A 20,641-nucleotide genomic window follows, 5' to 3' on the forward strand; every position below is an offset into this window, starting at 1 on the left:
TTACATAATGATATGGTTAGCAGTGTAGTATGTACAAAAAGTAAAATTAAAAGTAAAGGCTGAATGTAAAAAATGTCTCTGTTCTAAAAAAAACTAATAATAATAGATAAATGTTTTTTTTAATTTAGAAGTACCTGCTGAAAAAGATCCCACTTGCAGCATAGTAAATATTATACGAGACAGCAACAAAAAATCTCAGATATTAGCTGGTAAATCTGCTTTAAAAACAGTTCACTTCCTGAAGGTCATTAAGCCCAAAGAAAATCAACATTTATGGAGATAATTTTACTTAAAAGCACGTCCTTTACAGTGCATATCAATATGGTTAGCAGCAGTGTGGCACTGTATGTACAACAAGTAAAACACATTGGTGGGTTTTCAACAAATGGCAAAACTGTGTAAGTTCTCAAAAACACATAATAATAGAGCGGGGCAGGGATGCCGTATTTGTGTACGCCGACCCGGAAATAAACGGTGTATGGGTTCCCTCGACTAAAAAGCAATGGGCTTTCGACATAGGCTTTTGGAATATTGTATAAAATAAGGTCTGTGGAAAACGAACCTGTTTGATAAATGCACGTTTTGTTCAGCCGGATAATATACCTTACTTTTATAATTGTATAATCATAAATCTAGTCGCCAGAAGCAAAATGCTAACGTTATGCTATAAAGGAGCTACAGCAGGGTCGCTGCTTCAACGTCACGCCGACTTCAGATCCAGATTCAAACTACAGATTCTAAATGGTTCAAGTTGAAGCATTTGTTTGAACAGTCTGCAGGAGGACTTGCTTTCAAGCAGAACAGAAACACACTTAGAGGAGTGTTCACGTGTTCGGCGTAATGACGTACAACGGCCTCCAAGACTTCTGTAGTCCTGTTCAGCCACTTGGTAACAACCATCGTTTCTCAGACACGTCACTGCTGATGGATTTAATGTCGTGGAACAAAACGTGATCCGTCTCTTCAACGTGTCTCAACCACAGACCTTAGTTCAGCTATTCTCCTAAACCCTTTGGAGAGATCCCATTGGCTCTGAGACGAGGAAACAGGAAGTGGAGAAATGCTATGCAAATGAGATTTCTCCTCCCAACCACAATATCCTGTGTGTTGAATCTTGAGTCATGATCCAGCGCTTTGTATTTACTGATGTTATCACAATCAATAACCCCCCCCCCCCTCTACATGCAGCACATCTCAGAATGTTCTGCAGGGATTCTCACAGACGACGTCGGGTAATTTCAGTAACTGGGGTGAAAGAAAACGAGGCAGTCTGCGGGAAAATGAAAAACTAACTTCATCAGCAATACATCACAAACACGGCAAATTGATAACAGCCTGGGAAGAAATCCTCCCTCCATGGTTTTCATTTGTTATGTTACAAAAGCTAGTTTAAAGCCTAATTTCTTTCTGCAAGTGCCAGCAGTTCTCTCCACCAAGTTTTATTTTTAGAACACAGGATAAAGTGAGAGCATCCGCTGCCGGTTAAACCGTGGGTGTCCCGGGGGAAAGCTAAAGTTGAGATATTTGTACCGACATAACATCATGTTGTTAGCTACGTAGCCTTTTTTTAAACCCAAACCAAGTAGTTTAGCACCAATCACCAAGCGTGATATGAAGCTTGAATGAAACATTGACATTTAACGTGTCTGTGGTTTTGCAGAAACGTCCAATCCCAATATTGTACGTGGTGTTGCACACAAGTCAAAACAGGACCGACTGTAATATCCTGTCTTCTCTACCTGACTTTTGACATTTTTAGCATTTAAGAGAACATAGTTTCAAACATGACACCCGCTAACACGCCTTCAATTGTTTTAATTAGTAGGACTTTTAAAGGACAATTTAAACATCGAACAAAACACGAGATATAATTCCATGATGGTGAAAAGCGTTAATTACATAAAAAGGGGCCCATTTTAATGCACAAACTGTTATTATTCTGCAAAATGCTTCGGATGCATCAATATAACACAGAAGTTCAGTGAAAATGTAGCTTCCATATTAAGCAAGTACATCTACTGCACATGGCCCAACTTCACTCAAATCAGCAAAGAAACGTATTATAAAGAGCCTAAAACAGAAAATGTTTTTTTTCCTTTACGTGCCGAGCTAAGACTAATGGGGCGAAGCCTGCGAGCTAGTCAGTCAACTCGAGCACTTCATACATAACGCCCCTTGCCACTCTACAACCAACCACACAGAGTCTCCTTAATATGCCGCTCTATTGACCCTGCCAGATCTCTCTCCATGCTTTGCTTGCTGCTGCTATCGCTGCAGCTGCTCCACGTCGCTGCTGCTTGCTGCCCCCCCACCACCCCCCCACCACCCCAGCTTCCACCCCAGCTTCCACCTGTAGGCTCGGGGGGTTGGTTAGTTATTTAATCATCACTCATGGTGCTCTGTATATCTGTGGAGTGATGAGGCCCGAGCCTGGACGCTAAACTCAACTATATGCTGCTTCTAATACACATGTTAAAGAAACACGTGAGTTGTCTGCTTGCATACAGCACCATGGCTCAGGCAATGCGATTTGAACATGTATCCATACATTATTTTATCCAAAACACAAGAGATCCTGGCTTGGCAGTGAAGAAATGAAGTGTAAATAAACTTTGAGTATTAATAAGAAGAGGTGCTCCCTATATTTACACAGACAGTTCACTTCAAACTCTTTTAATGTTTGCTCTCAGTCTTTTCCCTCCACATTTACACCTTTTTGTATATTTTGGCAACTGCTATGAGCCTTTAACCCTCCTGTTGTCTTCGGGTCAAATCTGACCAATTCGCTACTTTCATCATTCATAAAATGTTTGTTTTACATTCGATTGCATTCAGGCGTTATGATATCCTTCACAGGAGACATTTGAACATATACAATGGCTGATCAGTGATCACCACTTCCATTGACTTTTGGATGATTTAGTCAACTTTGTAACACCATGGTGTTCCCGGGCAAACATGACCGCCATGAAGAAAAGGAATTAGTAACCATCCGGATCAGATAAAACACGCACACACACACACACACACACACACACACACACACACACACACACACACACACACAGAACAATTTGACACATTTCCCGCTCTTATGTGCCCATCCCCCCACATGGATCACACCTGGCTCACGCAATACATGTTCAGTGTCTGTTCTTTGTATATGTACTGCAGTTCTTCATGTGTGCCAGTACTCTGATACAATATGTACAGTTTGAAAGGGTGGTTAATGAGACGTGGTGATGATTGATGGTTTTTGTGTTAATGTAATAGCAGTTCAAACAGGACCGGTCCCATTTGACCACGAACACCAACGTAAGGGGGGAACACGAAGACAATAGGAGGGTTAATAAAGCTGGAAATATCACCGCTCTTGTCCAAAAATATGTGTATTAATTAGCATTTCTAAAAGGTTCTAAATCTATGAATAACTACAGCAGAACGTGCTTTAGATGTGATGTTTGAAAGCATTGATACCAGACTATCAAATCTGTGGTGAAACATTTATTTGTCTTAAATATCCCTGGAATTGGACGCATGATAGCTCAGGAATAAATGCCTCCAAACCATCAGAGATCATAACCCAGAACAAGATTAGTTTTTTTAATACATGTTTTGATTTCACCATGTGATGGATTTTTGGATTGTGTTTTGACATTTGCACATATTGCAAATATTGATTGTAATAGTATTAGATTTGTTTCTCCTTAGTTACTTTATTGGCCTGTGGAAATATCAGGTATAGTGGAAAGGAAAATTAAAACAGCAGAAAATCAATTATTTTCTTTTGTTGTTGCATTGGGTCCTCAGCAGGATTCATGTTTAGTGATGTTTTACACAGAAAGTGACGTTAGTCTCTCATAAAAAGACTTCTGGTGTCACTTCTATTAACTCCTCCTCTTAAACTGAGTCTATCCCTGAATGAAGGTAATACAAAGTTGAAGAAGCTCCAGCTCTACTTTACGAACGATCCATCACGCAACCCAATGGCTTCTGCCCTGTGAATCTGGTTCTCTTGTCATTAACGTGTGTGTGTGTGTGTGTGTGTGCGTGCGTGCGTGCGTGCGTGCGTGCGCGCGCGCGTGTGTGATCCGCCACATCCAAAATAATATGAATATATAAGTGGAATCTGACTTCAGAATTTTGTTGTTTTTCTGCAAAAGTTTATTTCTCTCCTATATTTAGCCCTGAAGTATTAAACACTAGAGGATAACTTTCTACTTTTTTAAAACATACAAACATTTTCCACAATACTTTTGGAACTTTAAAACAATTGGCTTTAAAATAATGCAGCGAAACACTGTAGTTAATCTTTACGGGACAACATCTTTATAGTTTTTGAATAAACCCTACATTATCTTTGCATTTTTCTCATGAATATCCTCAGTTTTCTCTTCTTGAATGACATATTTCATTTTCATTTGTTCCGTTCATGGTACGCAAAACCTAATGTACAATAATTGCCAACAAAACATGTCTCTACAAACACACCATTGAGCGAAAAGGAGCAGGGAGAAGAAAAAAATGTATACGACCTTTTTCCAAACAGTATCTTAGGATACTAAGAGGAACACAAAAAATACTTATTTCCAACTTGACGGTTAACGGGAGGTTTTTTCTTTAGCCGAGGGTTGACAGTGCAAAATGTCCCAGTTACAAATGTTTTTAGTGAATCTGTGATCAGACATCTTCACAAATCTGAGTTAATGGTGGGGTAGGTAATTTTGGAGAAACCAGCTCGACCACCTTTAAAGCATGGAGAGATGTCACAGTGGCAACAGAACATTTGCCCATTTAATATAAAGTTAACCCTATGGATACTTAAATATCAATTTAAGTATATTATATTTAATATATAATATTCCTGAGAGTGCTATCGAGTATGAAGAATCTGGCTTTCTTAACTACTTCAGTTGACAATCACATTTTAAATTAATTAGAAATTTGAGTACTTTATTTATGTTTTTATGATTTAATTTCGTAATTTTGGAGAGACCGGCTCGAGTGCGCTAGAATTTGAAAATACACAGCCGGAACAAATCTGCCACTTCCTCACAGAGCCCCTCCTCCAACACACACGAACGCGCACATGACCAATGAGGGCACGAGATAAGTTTGTGCCCAGATGGAAGGCTGACAGGCAGGTAGGCCATCCAGTCACTTTAGCCGGCTCAGATGATTGGTCGTGCTTTTTACAGCGCCACGGCTTCCACTGATGACATTTTTGTCAAAGCACTTCAGATATTCATTGCCATCGGGATGTTAAGAGCATTCCATGGAATATAACAAGAAGTGTATCTCGAGCCGGTTTCTCAAACTAACCCCACCTTTAACGTCTGATTTTTGTAGGTTTTTATCCCGTATCTCCAGAGACGGCTGGAACTTAAGTGGATTGATAGGCTCCTAAAAAGGATAAAATAGCTTTATGCCGTGTAAGGGAATATTTCTGTCTTACTCCTAAGTGTCAAAGAATAATTCTCCCTTACTCCTAAGATATTTAACCTTATTGCCTGTTGAGGTTTACGACCAAACCCTGGCTCTGTTATCTCTCTTAAGGAATGGGAGGCTCCAGCTATCTTGATAAACCAGTTCAACTCTCGGTCACAAAATGGTTTACGGCTGTGGGAACGCTGGCTTTCTAAAAGCTCCACAGATGTTTACGCCTCCCCCAATATGCTCATTAACTCTCTGTAAACTAGTTAAAAGGGCTATCGAGAGATAGGCTGATCAGAATTGACATGCCAACCCAGCCGTGCAGTCAGAACCTTTTGCTGCTGTGACTTGTGATGTGAATCCTCCGGCCGTTGACTTGTAATAAACATCATTGTTTGACATCAAAGCTCCAGCTCTCCTCGTGCCTCTCTGAGTCCTGACTCTCCATCGCCGCAGAAGTTTCCCTTACATGCTGCACCGTGTTACAACTTCTATGTTTATTCGAAACCCAAACACCACAAGCACTACAAGAAAGTAAGTAAGTAATTGAAGTAAAAAATACTTACAGAACATCATTGAGTCCACGCTGCAGGGGCTGTAAAACAAGAGATGAGCCGGCCGCTGCACCCTGCGTGTGTAAATTGGATATTTGTGCATTTTATTAGCGGGTTTTATGAACAGAAATCCAAGTGTATCGAGACCAAATGAATGAACCCAGACACCCGCAGACATGTTACCACTCGTGATTTGTCTCAAGCGCCTGCACGACTAATTGCATTGCACAAAACTGCACGATAATGTATTGCACCAAATGATGTGGCACTAAGAAATGATGTAGAAGTCACGCAGGGAGGAAGAAGCAGTCATGGCAGCTGCTCCGTACAGAGAGAGAGATGAAAGGCTTCAGGTGAACAACCATGTTATTTTATTTGCTGTGTTATCTTTGGGGTGTTTGAATCTAAGTTTCAGAGCTTGACGTCACATTAGATTTAATTTATTTTTTGGGATAAGAAATGGATGTTTTCTTGCTGCTTACTTTGTGGTTGATTGACAACGATTGGGGAAGATTGTCAGAGCACCGAACTTCACTGATTGAGAATACATTTTAAGTTTCAAAGGCTTTATTTGTCATATAAACAATAACTAAAGTTGTGTCAGTCTTAAGTCTCAAGCTCCTCCAACAATGCAACATACAGAAGTAGAAAATCATTGCCCAGTCTGCTCAGTTGTGATTGGTCGACCGCTTAGAGATGTCCCGCCCCTTAGCCTATCAAGTACAACGTGATGGAGCGCTAACCAATAGTAGCGCAAGTGTTACATAGTGATGTCACTGTTCTGGAAGTAAATAAAAGGAGTCTAATGGAGGTGTTTCAGGCAGGGGGACACATGGATGTTAGCCTTTGCAGACCATTAACATCCACTAAAACCTATATAAAACACTACAGGAAAACAAAAAGCATATTTGCACCCCTTTAACAAAGAAATGAAAGACATCAGATTGTGAAATAGACGATATAATTCAAGTAGGTTTCATGAATAAGAAACACATGCACATATAAAATAAGCATAGCATGTTTTATGAGCTCCAGCTAGAGTTGGAAACATTTTGTGGAAAATCTTTCTCCGTCTTTCTTCGAGGACAAGGCCACTGCTTCGCTGAATATCTCATCACTTTGTTCAAGTCTCTCGTGACCTTTGCTTGCAACAGAAAAGAGAAATGATGATCTTTTAAAAGCGTAGAAAGTACCGGGCACAGGCGCCTGTCTAAAGACTGGCATTACCAGAGGAGCCCGGCTTTTAAATCCTTCTGGTGCTTCATGTGGTGACACTTCTAAACGTCACTCTGAAAGTGTGCGGCGGCCGCCTCAGATTGTCCCTCGCTGTCTGTTTGCTGATGGATTCCATCTCGAGTGTTGTTTTCCCCCTGTGGTAGACAGAGAGGCTTTGGCATATGGATGGACTGGAACAAACAACAGCACCGAGCACTTTAAACTAAAATTGGCTTGTCAAGGGCTTTATGATATTCAGAGAAACAATAAAGTGGCTGTCTCTTCTCTGTCATGTGGAGGAACAACAGAGGTGGGAAGTCGTGGAGTACAAATACTAAGTTAATAATAATAATAAATAATAGATTCATTTCTCAGCGCTTTTACAGGTGCTCAAAGACAATTTACAGATATAGTGAAAAGAAAATAAAAGAACAACAAATACATATGTATAGTTAAAGTCAAATTAAAATCAAGCAATACAAAAACAATCACACGTTAAAAGCCAGATTGAAGAGGTGAGTTGTTGTGAGTGCTTTGAAGGTGGTGAGGTCGGTGCAGTCTCTGATGGGTTGGGGGAGTGAGTTCCAGAGGGAGGGGGCAGCGACGGAGAAGGCTCTGTCCCCCCAGGTCCGGTGGTTGGTGCGGGTGGGGATGGATAGGAGGTTGGCTTCTGATGAGCGGAGGCAGCGGGAAGGGGCGTGGTGGTGCAGCAGGTCTGTGAGGGAGGGGGGGGGGGGAGAGCCTGGTTGTTGAGGGCTTTGTGAGTAATCAGGAGGACTTTGAAGTTGATTACTGTACAATCGTTACTGTAGTTAAGTACATTTTTCTGGTATCAGTACTTTACTCCGCTACTTATTTTTCTGACGACTTTTTACTTTGAATTCTTACATTTTGAACACAAATACCTGTACTTTCTACTTCTTACATGTTGAACTCAAATACCTGTACTTTCTACTTCTCACATGTTGAACTCAAATACCTGTACTTTCTACTTCTCACATGTTGAACTCAAATACCTGTACTTTCTACTTCTCACATGTTGAACTCAAATACCTGTACTTTCTACTTCTTACATGTTGAACACAAATACCTGTACTTTCTACTTCTCACATGTTGAACTCAAATACCTGTACTTTCTACTTCTTACATGTTGAACCCAAATACCTGTACTTTCTACTTCTCACATGTTGAACTCAAATACCTATACTTTCTACTTCTTACACAAATACCTGTACTTTCTACTTCTTACACAAATACCTGTACTTTCTACTTCTTACACAAATACCTGTACTTTCTACTTCTTACATGTAGAACCCAAATACCTGTACTTTCTACTTCTCACATGTTGAACACAAATACCTGTACTTTCTACTTCTTACATGTTGAACCCAAATACCTGTACTTTCTACTTCTCACATGTTGAACTCAAATACCTGTACTTTCTACTTCTCTCATTCTCCAAACAGCTGGTTCCTTTAGTCTGAATGTGTGTTGGTGGCGTGATCATTATTCTGTAGAGTCACTGCGTGCCTATTGGTTGGAACACGATCCGTGTATCCATCACTTCCTGGTCTTCTCTAAAGAAGAGGGACCAATGGAAACGTTGTCATGTTGCCGTTGTTCAGCATGGAAACATTCATTAGCTAACAATGACATTATTGTTCTATTGATATAAAGGGAGGTCAGGTACTCTTTAAAGCAGCTGCTAGGTATGGGTACTTTCTACTGAAGTACATTTCAAAGCCACTTTACTTTGACTTGAGTAAAGAAGTTTAGTCAGTACTTCTACTTTTACCAGAGTATCTTTAAACACGAGTATCTGTACTTCTACTTGAGTAAAGGATGTGTTTGCCATCTCTGAGAAACCCTAACCTCTTCCCTCTCTGCAGGTGGAGTCTCCTCTGGCCGTGGACGCGGTGTTGGGAGAGTCTTCATTCTCCGTCACGGACGATAAGGTGTCCATCACGGAGATGAAAGTCCACGCCATCTCCGGCCTGACTCTGTCTCTGCAGCCGAGTCCTGGAAACAGCCACACCATGGTCGCCAAGGCAACCGGCGTCCAGACGCTCACCGCTCCCAAGCAGGTAACCCATCATTGGTGCAGAAAAACAGAAAGCTATTGATACTGATGGTACTTTATTGATCCCAATGTGGGACATTGTTGTGTTGCAGCAGCATAAAAAGACATGGCATTGTACAATACAAATTAAAAAGACTAGAAATAAACAAGAAAGTAGAAATATACTGTACATGTTGAATGTTATTTCAAATATCTTTTCAAGTGGCTTCATAAAAGTGGGGTAAAGATTGACTGAAATGTGGACGTTTAGACCTTTGGTGTGAGTTGCAGAGCGTGAGAGATATTGATGGATGAAAGATAATGGCACTTGGTTTGTGGCAAATAAATACATTTGAGCAGCGACATTTCTCACACTCAAGGATCGATGAATACCACTACAAGTGTGGACATCCCTGGATTTCAAAAAACGCTTTAATATTTCCATTATTTTCAAATCCCCACAATAAAAAGGAGACTCAGAAACCGCCTGAAATAATATAATCAGTGCATTCGACTTTGATAAAAACACAACAGTGTCATGAAATGTTCCAGGTGACACTATAACACATGCTGAATATTTATAAATGTATAAACAACGTCATCTCAAGGTGCTTCACAATTCCATTATTAAAAGTTATCTAAGAAACATATATTTTTTTAAAATACATACCAAAATTAGGAAGCTGAGTTTTTAAGAAAAGATCAAATATTAAAAAAGAACATATTTGTATTACTTAAATAGATTACAATGTGTCAATGAACCGATTACTATCGGTACATGTTGTGCGGCTTCTTCTGCCCTCACATAAACGTTCTTCTTCATGTGTTTCCTTACTTTTGTCTCCCGAGCGTTAAAAGGAAGTGTATTTTTCAAATCCCTTTAGCATTTATATCAACAAGCAGACACTACTCTCACTTCAAAGTATTAAAATAATTGCCCAGCTCAATCTTTTAAGCTCCAGCCAGCATGGTTAACAAGGACACCAGATAAAGGCAGTGGCAGTAAACTAATAAGAGTCCTCCGGACTGTTTTATTGCAACTTTCACATTAGCTAAGCTTCTGGTACGTCCAAACACATTTCCTAAAATTGATTTATTGCTCAAGTGAGAAGTGAGAAGACTTCAGGGTGAAAGAAAAGAAACTGCTTTTTGTTTGCCACCGTCTCTTTGCACAGGAGTACGGATCTATGCAGAGGAATTAATTGGAAGCACTGTTTCACCTAGAGAGAAGTGGTGTTTTTGTGTGTGTGTGTGTGTGTGTGTGTGTGTGTGTGTGTGTGTGTGTGTGTGTGTGTGTGTGTGTGTGTGTGTGTGTGTGTGTGTGTGTGTGTGTGTGTGTGTGTGTGTGTGTGTGTGTGTGTGTGTGTGTGTGTGTGTGTGTGTGTGTGTGTGTGTGTGTGTGTGTGTGTGTGTGTGTGCGCGTGCGTGCGTGCACGGACAGGTGGGTGAGCGTGCGTGTGCGCGGGCAGGTGAGCGTGCGTGCGTTCGTATATACTTTTCCCTCTTTGCCCTTTCGGCCTGCGAGTAGCTAAAAGTGCACGACAACCACATCAAGCATCAGTGAGAGAGAAGCGGGCATTACATTCCGATTTCTCTTGCTTTCCGCTTCTTGGCCACCTTGAAATTTGATTATTGTAATGTATTGTCCTAAGTGCTCTCCAAGGCCGAGCCATAAAAGGCAGCCAATCCCCTGCAGCGAGGCTCTCGGAAGAGCTGGAGCGATTTCAAGCCATTTGATTCTGTTTCACAGGAAAACGTTGTCAATGTCCTCGATAGCTCTAAAAATGATTGAAACATATCAACTATGAAAAGGAATCGTTGGACTATCAAGGTCTCTTTGCATTATTCTATTTCTCCCACTTAACACCTTCAGAAATCAAAGACACATAGACTATTTTTGGTGCTACAACTAACCCACTGTTACTGTTGAATTATTATTCTTTTTTTATTATGTATTCCACTATTTCAACAATTAGACAGTTTGTACATCCAGAAAAACTAACTAAATTAGTAGAAGCAGGAGGGCAGAAATAAAAGCTTATACAGCGGTCGCTCTCCCGCTAGTCATCCAGTTGCAGGATAAAGTAAAAAAAGATAATTCTGTTATTAAATATACATACATATGTACACATATACATACATTATATATCAATTTTAACAGGCCATATTATGCCATTTGGGGGGTTTCCCTTTCCTGAAGTGTGTTATTTCGGTTTTAGTGCATGTAAATGGTCTGCAAAGGCTAAAATCTCTGTGCTACCTCCACATGAATTTTCTCTCCCACTCTTTTTGAGCATTAAAGCATAGAGACATATCAGTAGAGGCACTAAATAAATACTTATATGCACCTGAAAATTAGCACAATATGTCCCCTTTAATCAATCTAAATGCTATTATTAATTGTAGAGTTGCTGCATTATTTCCACTGGAGTGTTTTCTGCGTATGAATATTTTATAATCCAAGCTGTTTATGTTTCATTAACATCCACATGTATATTCCGTGATACCATAATCAGAGAAAACTGGGAAGTCAATCATAGGAAACTTCCTCATTCAGAATATCACGGTAACTTCATGTAATTTATTTATTCATGTAATCGTTTATTTGGCAGGGACCATGTACAGTGATGAACACTTAAAACATTAAAAATGTATCGAGCGTAACGGTGCTAGATTTAGCTTTGAGCTCATTATCCGTCCCTCACATAAAACATTTAAGAAAATTACATTTTACAAACATTGTAAAAACAAAATACATGATGAGAGCAAGAGCAGCATACACGAGTATTTATGGTAATACAATATAGCAGCAACGACAAAGTGCACGAGGAGATACCCCTGGGTTAAAGTGCATTTAGAGAGTGGGACGATCCCGTGTCTCAGCTGGGAGGCTGTTCCAGAACGAGCTGCCTTTAATGGAGAGGACATTTTGTCCAAAAGTGGTCCGTCTTTGGTGGGCTTCACAGTCTCCTCTGGCTTCGGACCGAGTGCAGCGTCCAGTGTGTTTTCTGTGGATGAATTCCCCTAAGGGAGGGGGGGGGGGCAGTCCATGTAAACATTTATAAATAAAACACATACTTTTAAAAGACTTAAAATTGTCAGAACTTAAAGGTGGGGTAGCCGTAATACTGTAAAAAGTACAACCAATCCGTTTAGCCGGGCCAGCTAAACGGACTGGATGGCCTACCTGCCTGTCAGCCTTCCATCGGGGCACAAACTTCTCTCGTGCCCTCATTGGTCATGTGCGCGTTCCTGTGTGTTGGAGGAGGGGCTCTGTGAGGAAGTGGCAGATTTTCTCCGGTTGTGTATTTTCAAATTCTAGCGATCTCGAGCCGGTTTCTCAAACTTACCTACCCCACCTTTAAGAAATGGTGTTATCAAGGGTGGTACAGTGGTGGTATGAATGTGGCTTTCTGTCAAACACCTTGGTACAGCTGTTCTATTGGTTTAATTGCACAGATTACATTAATTGTGTGCCAATGGTTTGTAAAACTAGATGCACAAAATAATATCATCGCAGTCCAGATTTCCCTTTGGGTCTCGTCAGTTCTTTGATGCCTTTTTTCGTTGAAATAGCTTCTTGTTTTAGCAAATAAACAAAATCCACTTTGCCACATGTCTATCTTTCATGCATTGGATCGGAATAAAAAATGCGCCAATTGTTTTTTCCGCATATAAACCGCCATTCTTTGCCTTTTCCCCCTCTATCAGCTCGTTGTGGAGTCAGCTCATAAAAACAGATCTGCCATATTCAATGTATTATTGAAGTCATGCATATCAAAGGCGGCCTTCACGCTGTCACGCTCGGCCGACAGAAGCTTGCCTCTCAGTGGGACACCGCCACATCATAGCAGTCCAAACTGGACCACAGGGGTTTTGGGTCCTGGAAAGGATGGGTGTGTATCTCAACAACAAAAAGGGAGCCTCGAAGCTGTCCAACTCTGTTTTAGGAAAGAAATGCTCCGTGTTTGTCAGCGATGGTTGATGATGTTTGAGCAAGCTGTGAACAAAGGGCTCTTCAGATGCAGCCTACATTTAATGGACACCGCTGTCGAACTCACTCTGCGACAGATGCTTGTTAGTTTTGCCAGCATTGTGGACCCGAAATGTTGAGTACCTGACGGTTGTTTGATAGAAATGTTTAATGAGGGTCCTCAGCACATAGAAACTGCTGGATGCTAATTTGTATGTGTTGGCAATTTGCCCAATTAAGATACACAATTGCAAGGGCCAATATGTGTACTCTCATTAGGCTGATTGGGACTATTTGAGGAGTGTCGTGACCTTTGGATATAGAGAGCACAAGATCAACATTATCATCCCTACTGTGGACAATTTCAAATAAATAAGCTTTGTGTCCAATCCAAATGATCCAGAGTCCACTCAGTCTTCAACATCCTCCCAGAATGAATCACAATCAGCCAACGAGAGTACGAATCTTTGCACTTTCTGGTTCAAAACTGCAATTTTTGATTCTGAAAAAGTCAGAAATGGATTCAGCATCCTCTATACCCCGAATAAATCACTCAAAAATGTAACAACTCCGCCAAGCCATTTATTTTACTCTTATCCACAGTAATAATACACACAGTAATTAATAATAGTAATAACAGTAATAATAATAATAATAATAATAATAATAATACATGGGACTTGTATAGCGCTTTTCAGGAAACTCAAAGACGCTTGGACAGAGAATTAAAGAGATAAACAAAACAGAAAATAGGGGGGGGGTCAGTGGTTGAATGCAGTGTTGAACAGGTGGGTTTTGAGTGATGTTTTGAATGCTGTGAGGGAGGAAGAATCTCTGATGGATTGGGGTAGTGAGTTCCAGAGGGAGGCTGCAGCAACGGAGAAGGCCCTGAAGCTATAATGCTAATATCACGCAACTTATGCTAATTGTTCAAATTGCCCAACCTATGCAAGTAAGCATCCGGCAGTTTCTATGTGCCGGGGACCCCTACTATACGACTCTATCATAAAACGTTGGGGTTCTTAACATTCCCGGGTTCACAATGCAACTCTATGAGCTGACAAATAGATGATGTCACCGTCACCAAGAACTCAATGTATACAGTTTCTCCGTTGGGGAGCTCAGAAAGTGATAGACAATACTAAACGAGAACATCACACACAACAAACACGGAGAGACTGGACACATGCTCATCATTGGAAGCAACTGTGTGTGGGTTTTCTGTGTGTGTGTTATCAGTGTGTGCTGCAGTGTTGTAGCCCCCTCCTCCTCCTCCTCCTCCTCAGTGCTTGAAAGTGGTGTGCAGATCAGAGGAAGGCCGTATGTGTGCGTGTGAAAGCTTGTTCTGAGCACAGGGCACTGCGGATGTTCACAAACACTCTGGAGATTTGGGGGATTGGAGCAAATCCAGAACTTCAAAGGCTCATTTGGGAACAGATATTCAAACCACGGGCCATGAAGAATGGATCCGAACCATTCGAATATTCTTACGTTGGATATAAACACAGAGTCTTTTGAATTAGTCTGCTGAACTTTATTAACACTTTTTGTTAATTTGCGGATATTATCAAGGACCCGGGAGAAATTGCTATCACCTTTTTTACATTTCCTTTACTCTATTCATCACTTTCCTGCCCAACACGTAGCTCCACTTGATAAGGTAGACATGTTGATGAACCCCTTGAAGCCTACGGACAACCCTGATAGATTAAAGAAGATTGAAGACGTGTTGAACTTGTTTGTCCTAATGTGAATAATTGGATTTGATATTACTTAGAAAGTAGAGAGGAAGCAATTCAGTAATTAACCATTGTTATTTTTACATGTTTTAATATTAGGTCGCACAATTAAATTGCAACAGTAGTTAAGAATTGTCAATCAAAATGTATTGCTTTTCAATGTATTCTCAACCTCATTTCAAAATGAGCCTTGAAGACATATATGGAGCTGTTGTTGTCACTGCAAAGTCCTTTCCGCCAATGAATCCGACTTCGGTTCTCCGGCTAATAATCAAAATGTGGGATTTCTTCATCCTCTAATTAGATGCGTAGATGTTGGTTGTCCATCTTAACCCGCACACAGAGTTTTTTTAATTTGTGAAACCTAAGAAAATATCAAGTGCATTCCCCGGAGGATATTCATGTCCTTGCTTATTAAGATTTGATCAAGTTGGATATTAATGATCTGAGAACAGACAATCATGATTATTTCTGTGGTGATACCAGTAAATATTCAAATACCTTGCAGTGTGATGTGAAAGTTAATGCATTTTGTAATGTTGTTTGTTCTTTTCTATATTGGTTTTGAAGTGTAAGAAACAACTAAACTAAAATGTGTGTTCTTCTTCTTTCCGTCTGACAGGAGGCCAGTTTGTCCATCTGGATGCTTTTCAGTGACAACACAGCCGCCACTCTGACTAACTTTGATCCCAAAGACTACAACTTCAACGCCTCCTCGCTGGATGACAGGGTCGTGATGGTTTCCCAGGAGCCTCAGCAGCGCTGGCCTGTGGTCGTGGCAGAAGGGGAGGGATCCGGAGAGCTGGTGCGTTTAGAGATGACCATCTGTGAGGCCTGTCAGAAGACCAAGCGCAAGAGCGTCATCGCATCTGCTTCGGTTTATGTCAAGGTCCGCTTCGGCCCAGAGGAGGACTCTGAGGAGGAGGGGGCCACCGAGGGCGAGATAGAGCTCACCCCCTTCACCAGGCGGCCAATCATTGATCCCAACATCAGTGGAAGAATTTACGAGACATCTAATGAGCAGCCTGCCAGTGTTCCCATCGATTACACCAATTTCCCCACCATTACCAACCAAGAGCGACCAACAGAGAGCGATGAAGAAGAAGAGGAAGAAGAAGAAGAGGAAGACGACTTTGTGCACTTCACCTCGCAACATGACTGACCTTGAGATCGGCATGTACGCTCTGCTGGGAGTCTTCTGTCTGGCCATCTTGGTGTTTCTCATCAACTGCATCGTCTTCGTGCTGAAGTACCGCCATAAGCGTATTCCTCCAGAGGGTCAGGCCAACATGGACCACTCCCACCACTGGGTGTTCCTGGGAAACGGCCAGCCGCTGAGGGCCCAGTGTGAGCTGTCTCCTCAGCAGATAGAGAGTCCCAGTAATCCTCTGGAGAGCGTACAGACTTGCTGCCACGGAGACCACCACAGCAGCGGCAGCTCCCAGACCAGCGTTCAGAGCCAGATTCACGGGCGGGGAGACGGCAGCTCCGGAGGATCCACGAAGGAGAACGGAGGAGAGGAGGCCAGTTCCCCCACCTCCAAGCGCAAGAGAGTCAAGTTCACCACCTTCACCACGCTTCCCACTGAGGAGCTGCCCTACAACTCCATCCCCATAGCAGACGAAGAGGACATTCAGTGGGTGTGCCAGGATATGGGCTTTCAAGACCCAGAGGAACTGCACGATTACATGCGCAGAATAAAGGAAATAGCCTGAGGTCATGAGGTGCAGCGTGAAGCCCGGCTCTCAGCTTTCTAACGAAACTTTCCTTTCTATTTTTCTCTTTTTCACCTCAGTGAAAGATAACTTTTCACAGACTAAAAGGCCAACTGTTGTTTCGGTTAGGGTGTGTTCCATTTAGTTTGCACAGTGCTGAAATCTCATACACGCTCACACGGAAGAGGATGCGAGGAAGCCAAAGACTTGAGCAGATCTCAATCACTGGAGAAAGCCTGTACATCTTGGCTGCGTTTCACCGGGAAGCCGAGCCATGGCCAGACAGCTCTCTTTATTTCCAGGATTGTATTCCAGAGAGCAGCCTGACATGGACAGGAATAGTCGAAGTTGTTTGGTATCGTGTTCTTGCTGGCTCAGTGGGACTCTGCAGTACTGTACCTACTCCAAACGAAAATGCCTTTGATGAACAAAAAAACTGTCAAAGACTCTCATGAAAGCTAAAAAATTATCTTTTTGTTTGTGCCAAAGTAGGACAAGCGTTCTTTTAATGGCAAACCCTTCTTAATTTGTTGTTCTTGGTGCAGCACGCTCATGATTTGTACTCATGTTCATTCATTACATTTTTCTACATTTCATAGGTGGTCAGAAGCAGTGCCCTATTACCAGTCCTCTTGGTCCTGAACAAATCTAATGCCTTATAACAATGGTCACAGTTCACTTCTTATATCAGCGCGTTCACCCTGTTCCCTCACCGCGGCTAGAGACGGCGTATTAAGATGTAAAATACTACAAATGATCTCGAGCATGAGGTAGAATTAGAGAAAAGCGTGGGGGGCTCTAACTTTCTTTGCATGGAAGGGGATCTCGAGGCACAATCAGCAACTATTTCCAAATTTGTAAATGTTTGTATTGTAATTATATAATCATTCATACACAAGTAAATATGTTATAATGCATTAAACGCATGCCGTGTCAGGCCTACATACATGCGGACATTCCTCTCTATGTATATACCGCATCGAGCACGAACGTTCAACAAGTTCCTTACTCTGGAAGCCGGTTGAAACCTTGCCAACGTGAGTCTTGTTGTGAGTAGAAGGTTCCCCAGACCCGTAGCGTTTTAACAAAGTGCTATCACATTCGTTGAACACGGGGATGCATCAGAATTGTAACAGATCTAATATTTTGATGATTTATTTTTTCTCTCCTCAAATTCTACCCTCTAGCCTTCTGGGAAAATAACAAACGTACTAGTTGGAAACCGTCGCACTGAACACAAGCGCCTCGAAACTCTCCAGGAAATGTCGTTCGCCCGAAAAAGAAAGACTGCTGAATAAATTCTAGATTTGTCTCCATCGTTGGAACCATGGCCATCTCATGTTGTCACTTTTGAAAACACACTCTACTATGTAAGTAGTAGTATTTTGTTGAATCTATTCCAGTGAACACGTGTATCGAAGTCACACATTTGCTTTGACTGAAGTCCATGGGCAGGGCGAGAGACGGACAGAAATCAGGAGTTGCGTGGTTGTGACGGCGTGTAAAAGTTTCTCAGGATTGGCTTCATTGACGAATCAACGTGATGTAAACAGCACAGCTAGTGGATGTCATGTGCAGGTCTTGTTGTGCAGAAAGTGCTAATGTTTAAAGTTTTACTGACACGGGTTTGAAAGTACACTCCAGCAGAAAAAGGGAAAAGAGCTGGCACATTTAGAAAGAACACATCTTCAGTGAGCTTTCAATCAAACCCTTGCAGAGGCAGCCGGCGAGTGAGAGCATGGAGACAGCAGGGCTAATCGTATCTTTCGTTGCCCTGTTAGTGGAGCTGCTTTTTAGTCGTAGTGTGGATCATTGGAGATGACGTCTGAAGGTCGATGTTATTCCAGCTCTGATCTCACATCAAACATGTTATGTTCAGGACTAATGAAGCATCCGTGTGATAACAAAAGTGTTTCTGTGTCACTTTCCTTTCATTCCGTTCTGTATCTAAGGGCTTGGAGTCTTCTTTTACGTCACTTGACTTATTTTGGTGATCCTATGAGAAAACTAATGTCCCCATCGTGGTGATAATGAGCCTTAGCTCTACGGTACTATATGTCAATCAAATCTGTCACGGTTTTATTGCAGATCCTCGCTGCTCTTCAGCCCCCACAGCCGTATTAAAGACCCAATCCAGAATTGTTGTACAGTATGTGTGGCAGCACTGTTTTACTGAAACCGAATTATATGGGAAGAAATCATTCAATCCAAACTCATATTTCATATTTAAGATGTGTTTCCTGCGCTCCTTGTTCATTGGCTGGTGACCAGTAGTGCTTAATGTGATCGGAAAGATGGAGTTGGTTTGCTTACAGCAACATTGTAAATACAGGAGCAGAACAGGCTTTACTTTTCACTCATCTGAAAGTTCCAATGAGATTATTTTCAATCGGCAAACTATTCAATATTTGACATGTACTGTATATAGATCCACTTGTGATCCTGGATTGGGACTTTAAGTATTTGCTTTTACTGCATGCCCTCTCTACTTTCCATGTGGTTGAAATGAATGATGACCTGGTTCTTGTTTGATTATATACAATCTGTGTTAAAAACATTATATTTTGACAGTCCAAGCCCTGCCTTCGCCCTCAGCATCAACACGATGTGCCATGAAATGAAGAGAAGCAGCAGCCAGCCCAAAGTGTTTCCCTCCTAACCCTAAATGATGGATTCTCAGGATGAATGTAGGATTATTAGCTAAACCTGGCTGTGTTAATGTGGTCAGCCCAATCTGGTGACAGCACGATGACAGATGAAGTATCTAATAGCAGCTTTACACTCTGTTTCCATTGGGTTTTCCCATTATACTACGTCTCACATTGATTCTTAAATCCTACTTCCCCCGTCCCTTTCATTCTAAGTCTTTTTGTAATGCTGCTTTGGTGGTGGTGCACACGTTGCTCATTTTGTATTTTCTTCAAGCTGCTAATAGAAACTTAGTCTTTTTACAACATGTTATTGAACATCTCGACTTATACCTCCCCCCCCCCCCCCCCCCCCCATGGAAACTGTGCACGATGTGCACGGCTCAGTCTGTGCCAAGTAACCACTACACTCACAATAATATGTTATTGTACAGAGCACTGTTGAATTTCCTGTATTCTCTTGAAAATAAACCCTTGTATTTTTCCCGTTATATGTAAAGTACTAAAGAAAATGCAATACATACATGACATGGTGTATTTTTTTATTTGACCTGCGAGTGTTTTCAGCCATTTTCTTAAGCTTTAAATGTGTTGCTACTGTGTCAGCCATTTATTTATTTATATAAGAATGACTTTATATTTCACATTATGATTGGTATTATAATTGCAAACATGTCTGATTTATACCGTATGTTATGACATTTTGCAAATAGATTTAAACTGCCATCAAGGGTGACTATTTTAACTTTCACTCATCAATATTTTAACAAACAAAAACTATTTAACATGAGTCGCTTACAACTTCATGGCCTCAGAACTCCAAAAGAAGAGAGGAGATAGATTACAGAAGAATGTTTATTTGTGTTTATTGTTTCCATTCTGTAGCTTACACCTGACGATATAGCTGATGCATGTTTTTCTGCCATTGATCAGATTGCTGTTTGAGTCCTACTAGTGTTTGAAATACACAAATCAATGCTGCCCCCCCCCCCCCCCCCCCGCTGTGCAGAGTCTGAATGCAGTCCGATAATACTCACTGCCAACACCTGCAGCAGCATGAAGACCCTGCTGAGAGGAGAGTGGAGAAACATACTGCACTCTGCAACCCTGTCTCCTAATAACTACGTTCCCACAGAACTAAACTGCATTCTCAATTACGTTTAGCTACAAATGTATTTTCTTCCGTTTTTCTCTATCTTCCTGAAACATACTTTCTCCCACGTTACGTTTCTTATGAACGTATCTTAAATACGTTTATTTTCTACATATCTTTTCCGTTTATTGTCTTGCTTATAATAATGATAA

The 20,641-nt window shown here is 41.3% G+C and overlaps 2 protein-coding genes across 2 annotated transcripts in view; both read left to right on the forward strand.

Annotated features, from left to right (window-relative positions):
* Nucleotides 1–16,232, forward strand: part of tmem132e (transmembrane protein 132E) — a 204,008-nt gene extending 187,776 nt beyond the window's left edge. Inside the window, exons 7-8 of the mRNA XM_034098851.2 lie at nt 9,092–9,286; nt 15,596–16,232. Of these exons, the coding sequence (XP_033954742.1) occupies nt 9,092–9,286; nt 15,596–16,135 (735 nt within the window). The 3' untranslated portion in view covers nt 16,136–16,232. The remainder of the gene's footprint in view (nt 1–9,091; nt 9,287–15,595) is intronic.
* LOC117458405 (transmembrane protein 132E-like) lies at nt 16,145–19,864 on the forward strand. The gene has a single exon (XM_034098852.2). The coding sequence runs from the start codon at nt 16,149–16,151 to the stop codon at nt 16,686–16,688; it is 540 nt and encodes a 179-aa protein (XP_033954743.1). The 5' UTR covers nt 16,145–16,148; the 3' UTR covers nt 16,689–19,864.
* The last annotated feature ends 777 nt before the right edge of the window (nt 19,865–20,641 follow it).

The sequence above is a fragment of the Pseudochaenichthys georgianus genome, chromosome 14 (genome assembly GCF_902827115.2).
Source record: "Pseudochaenichthys georgianus chromosome 14, fPseGeo1.2, whole genome shotgun sequence".
Classification (NCBI taxonomy): Eukaryota; Metazoa; Chordata; class Actinopteri; order Perciformes; family Channichthyidae; genus Pseudochaenichthys; species Pseudochaenichthys georgianus.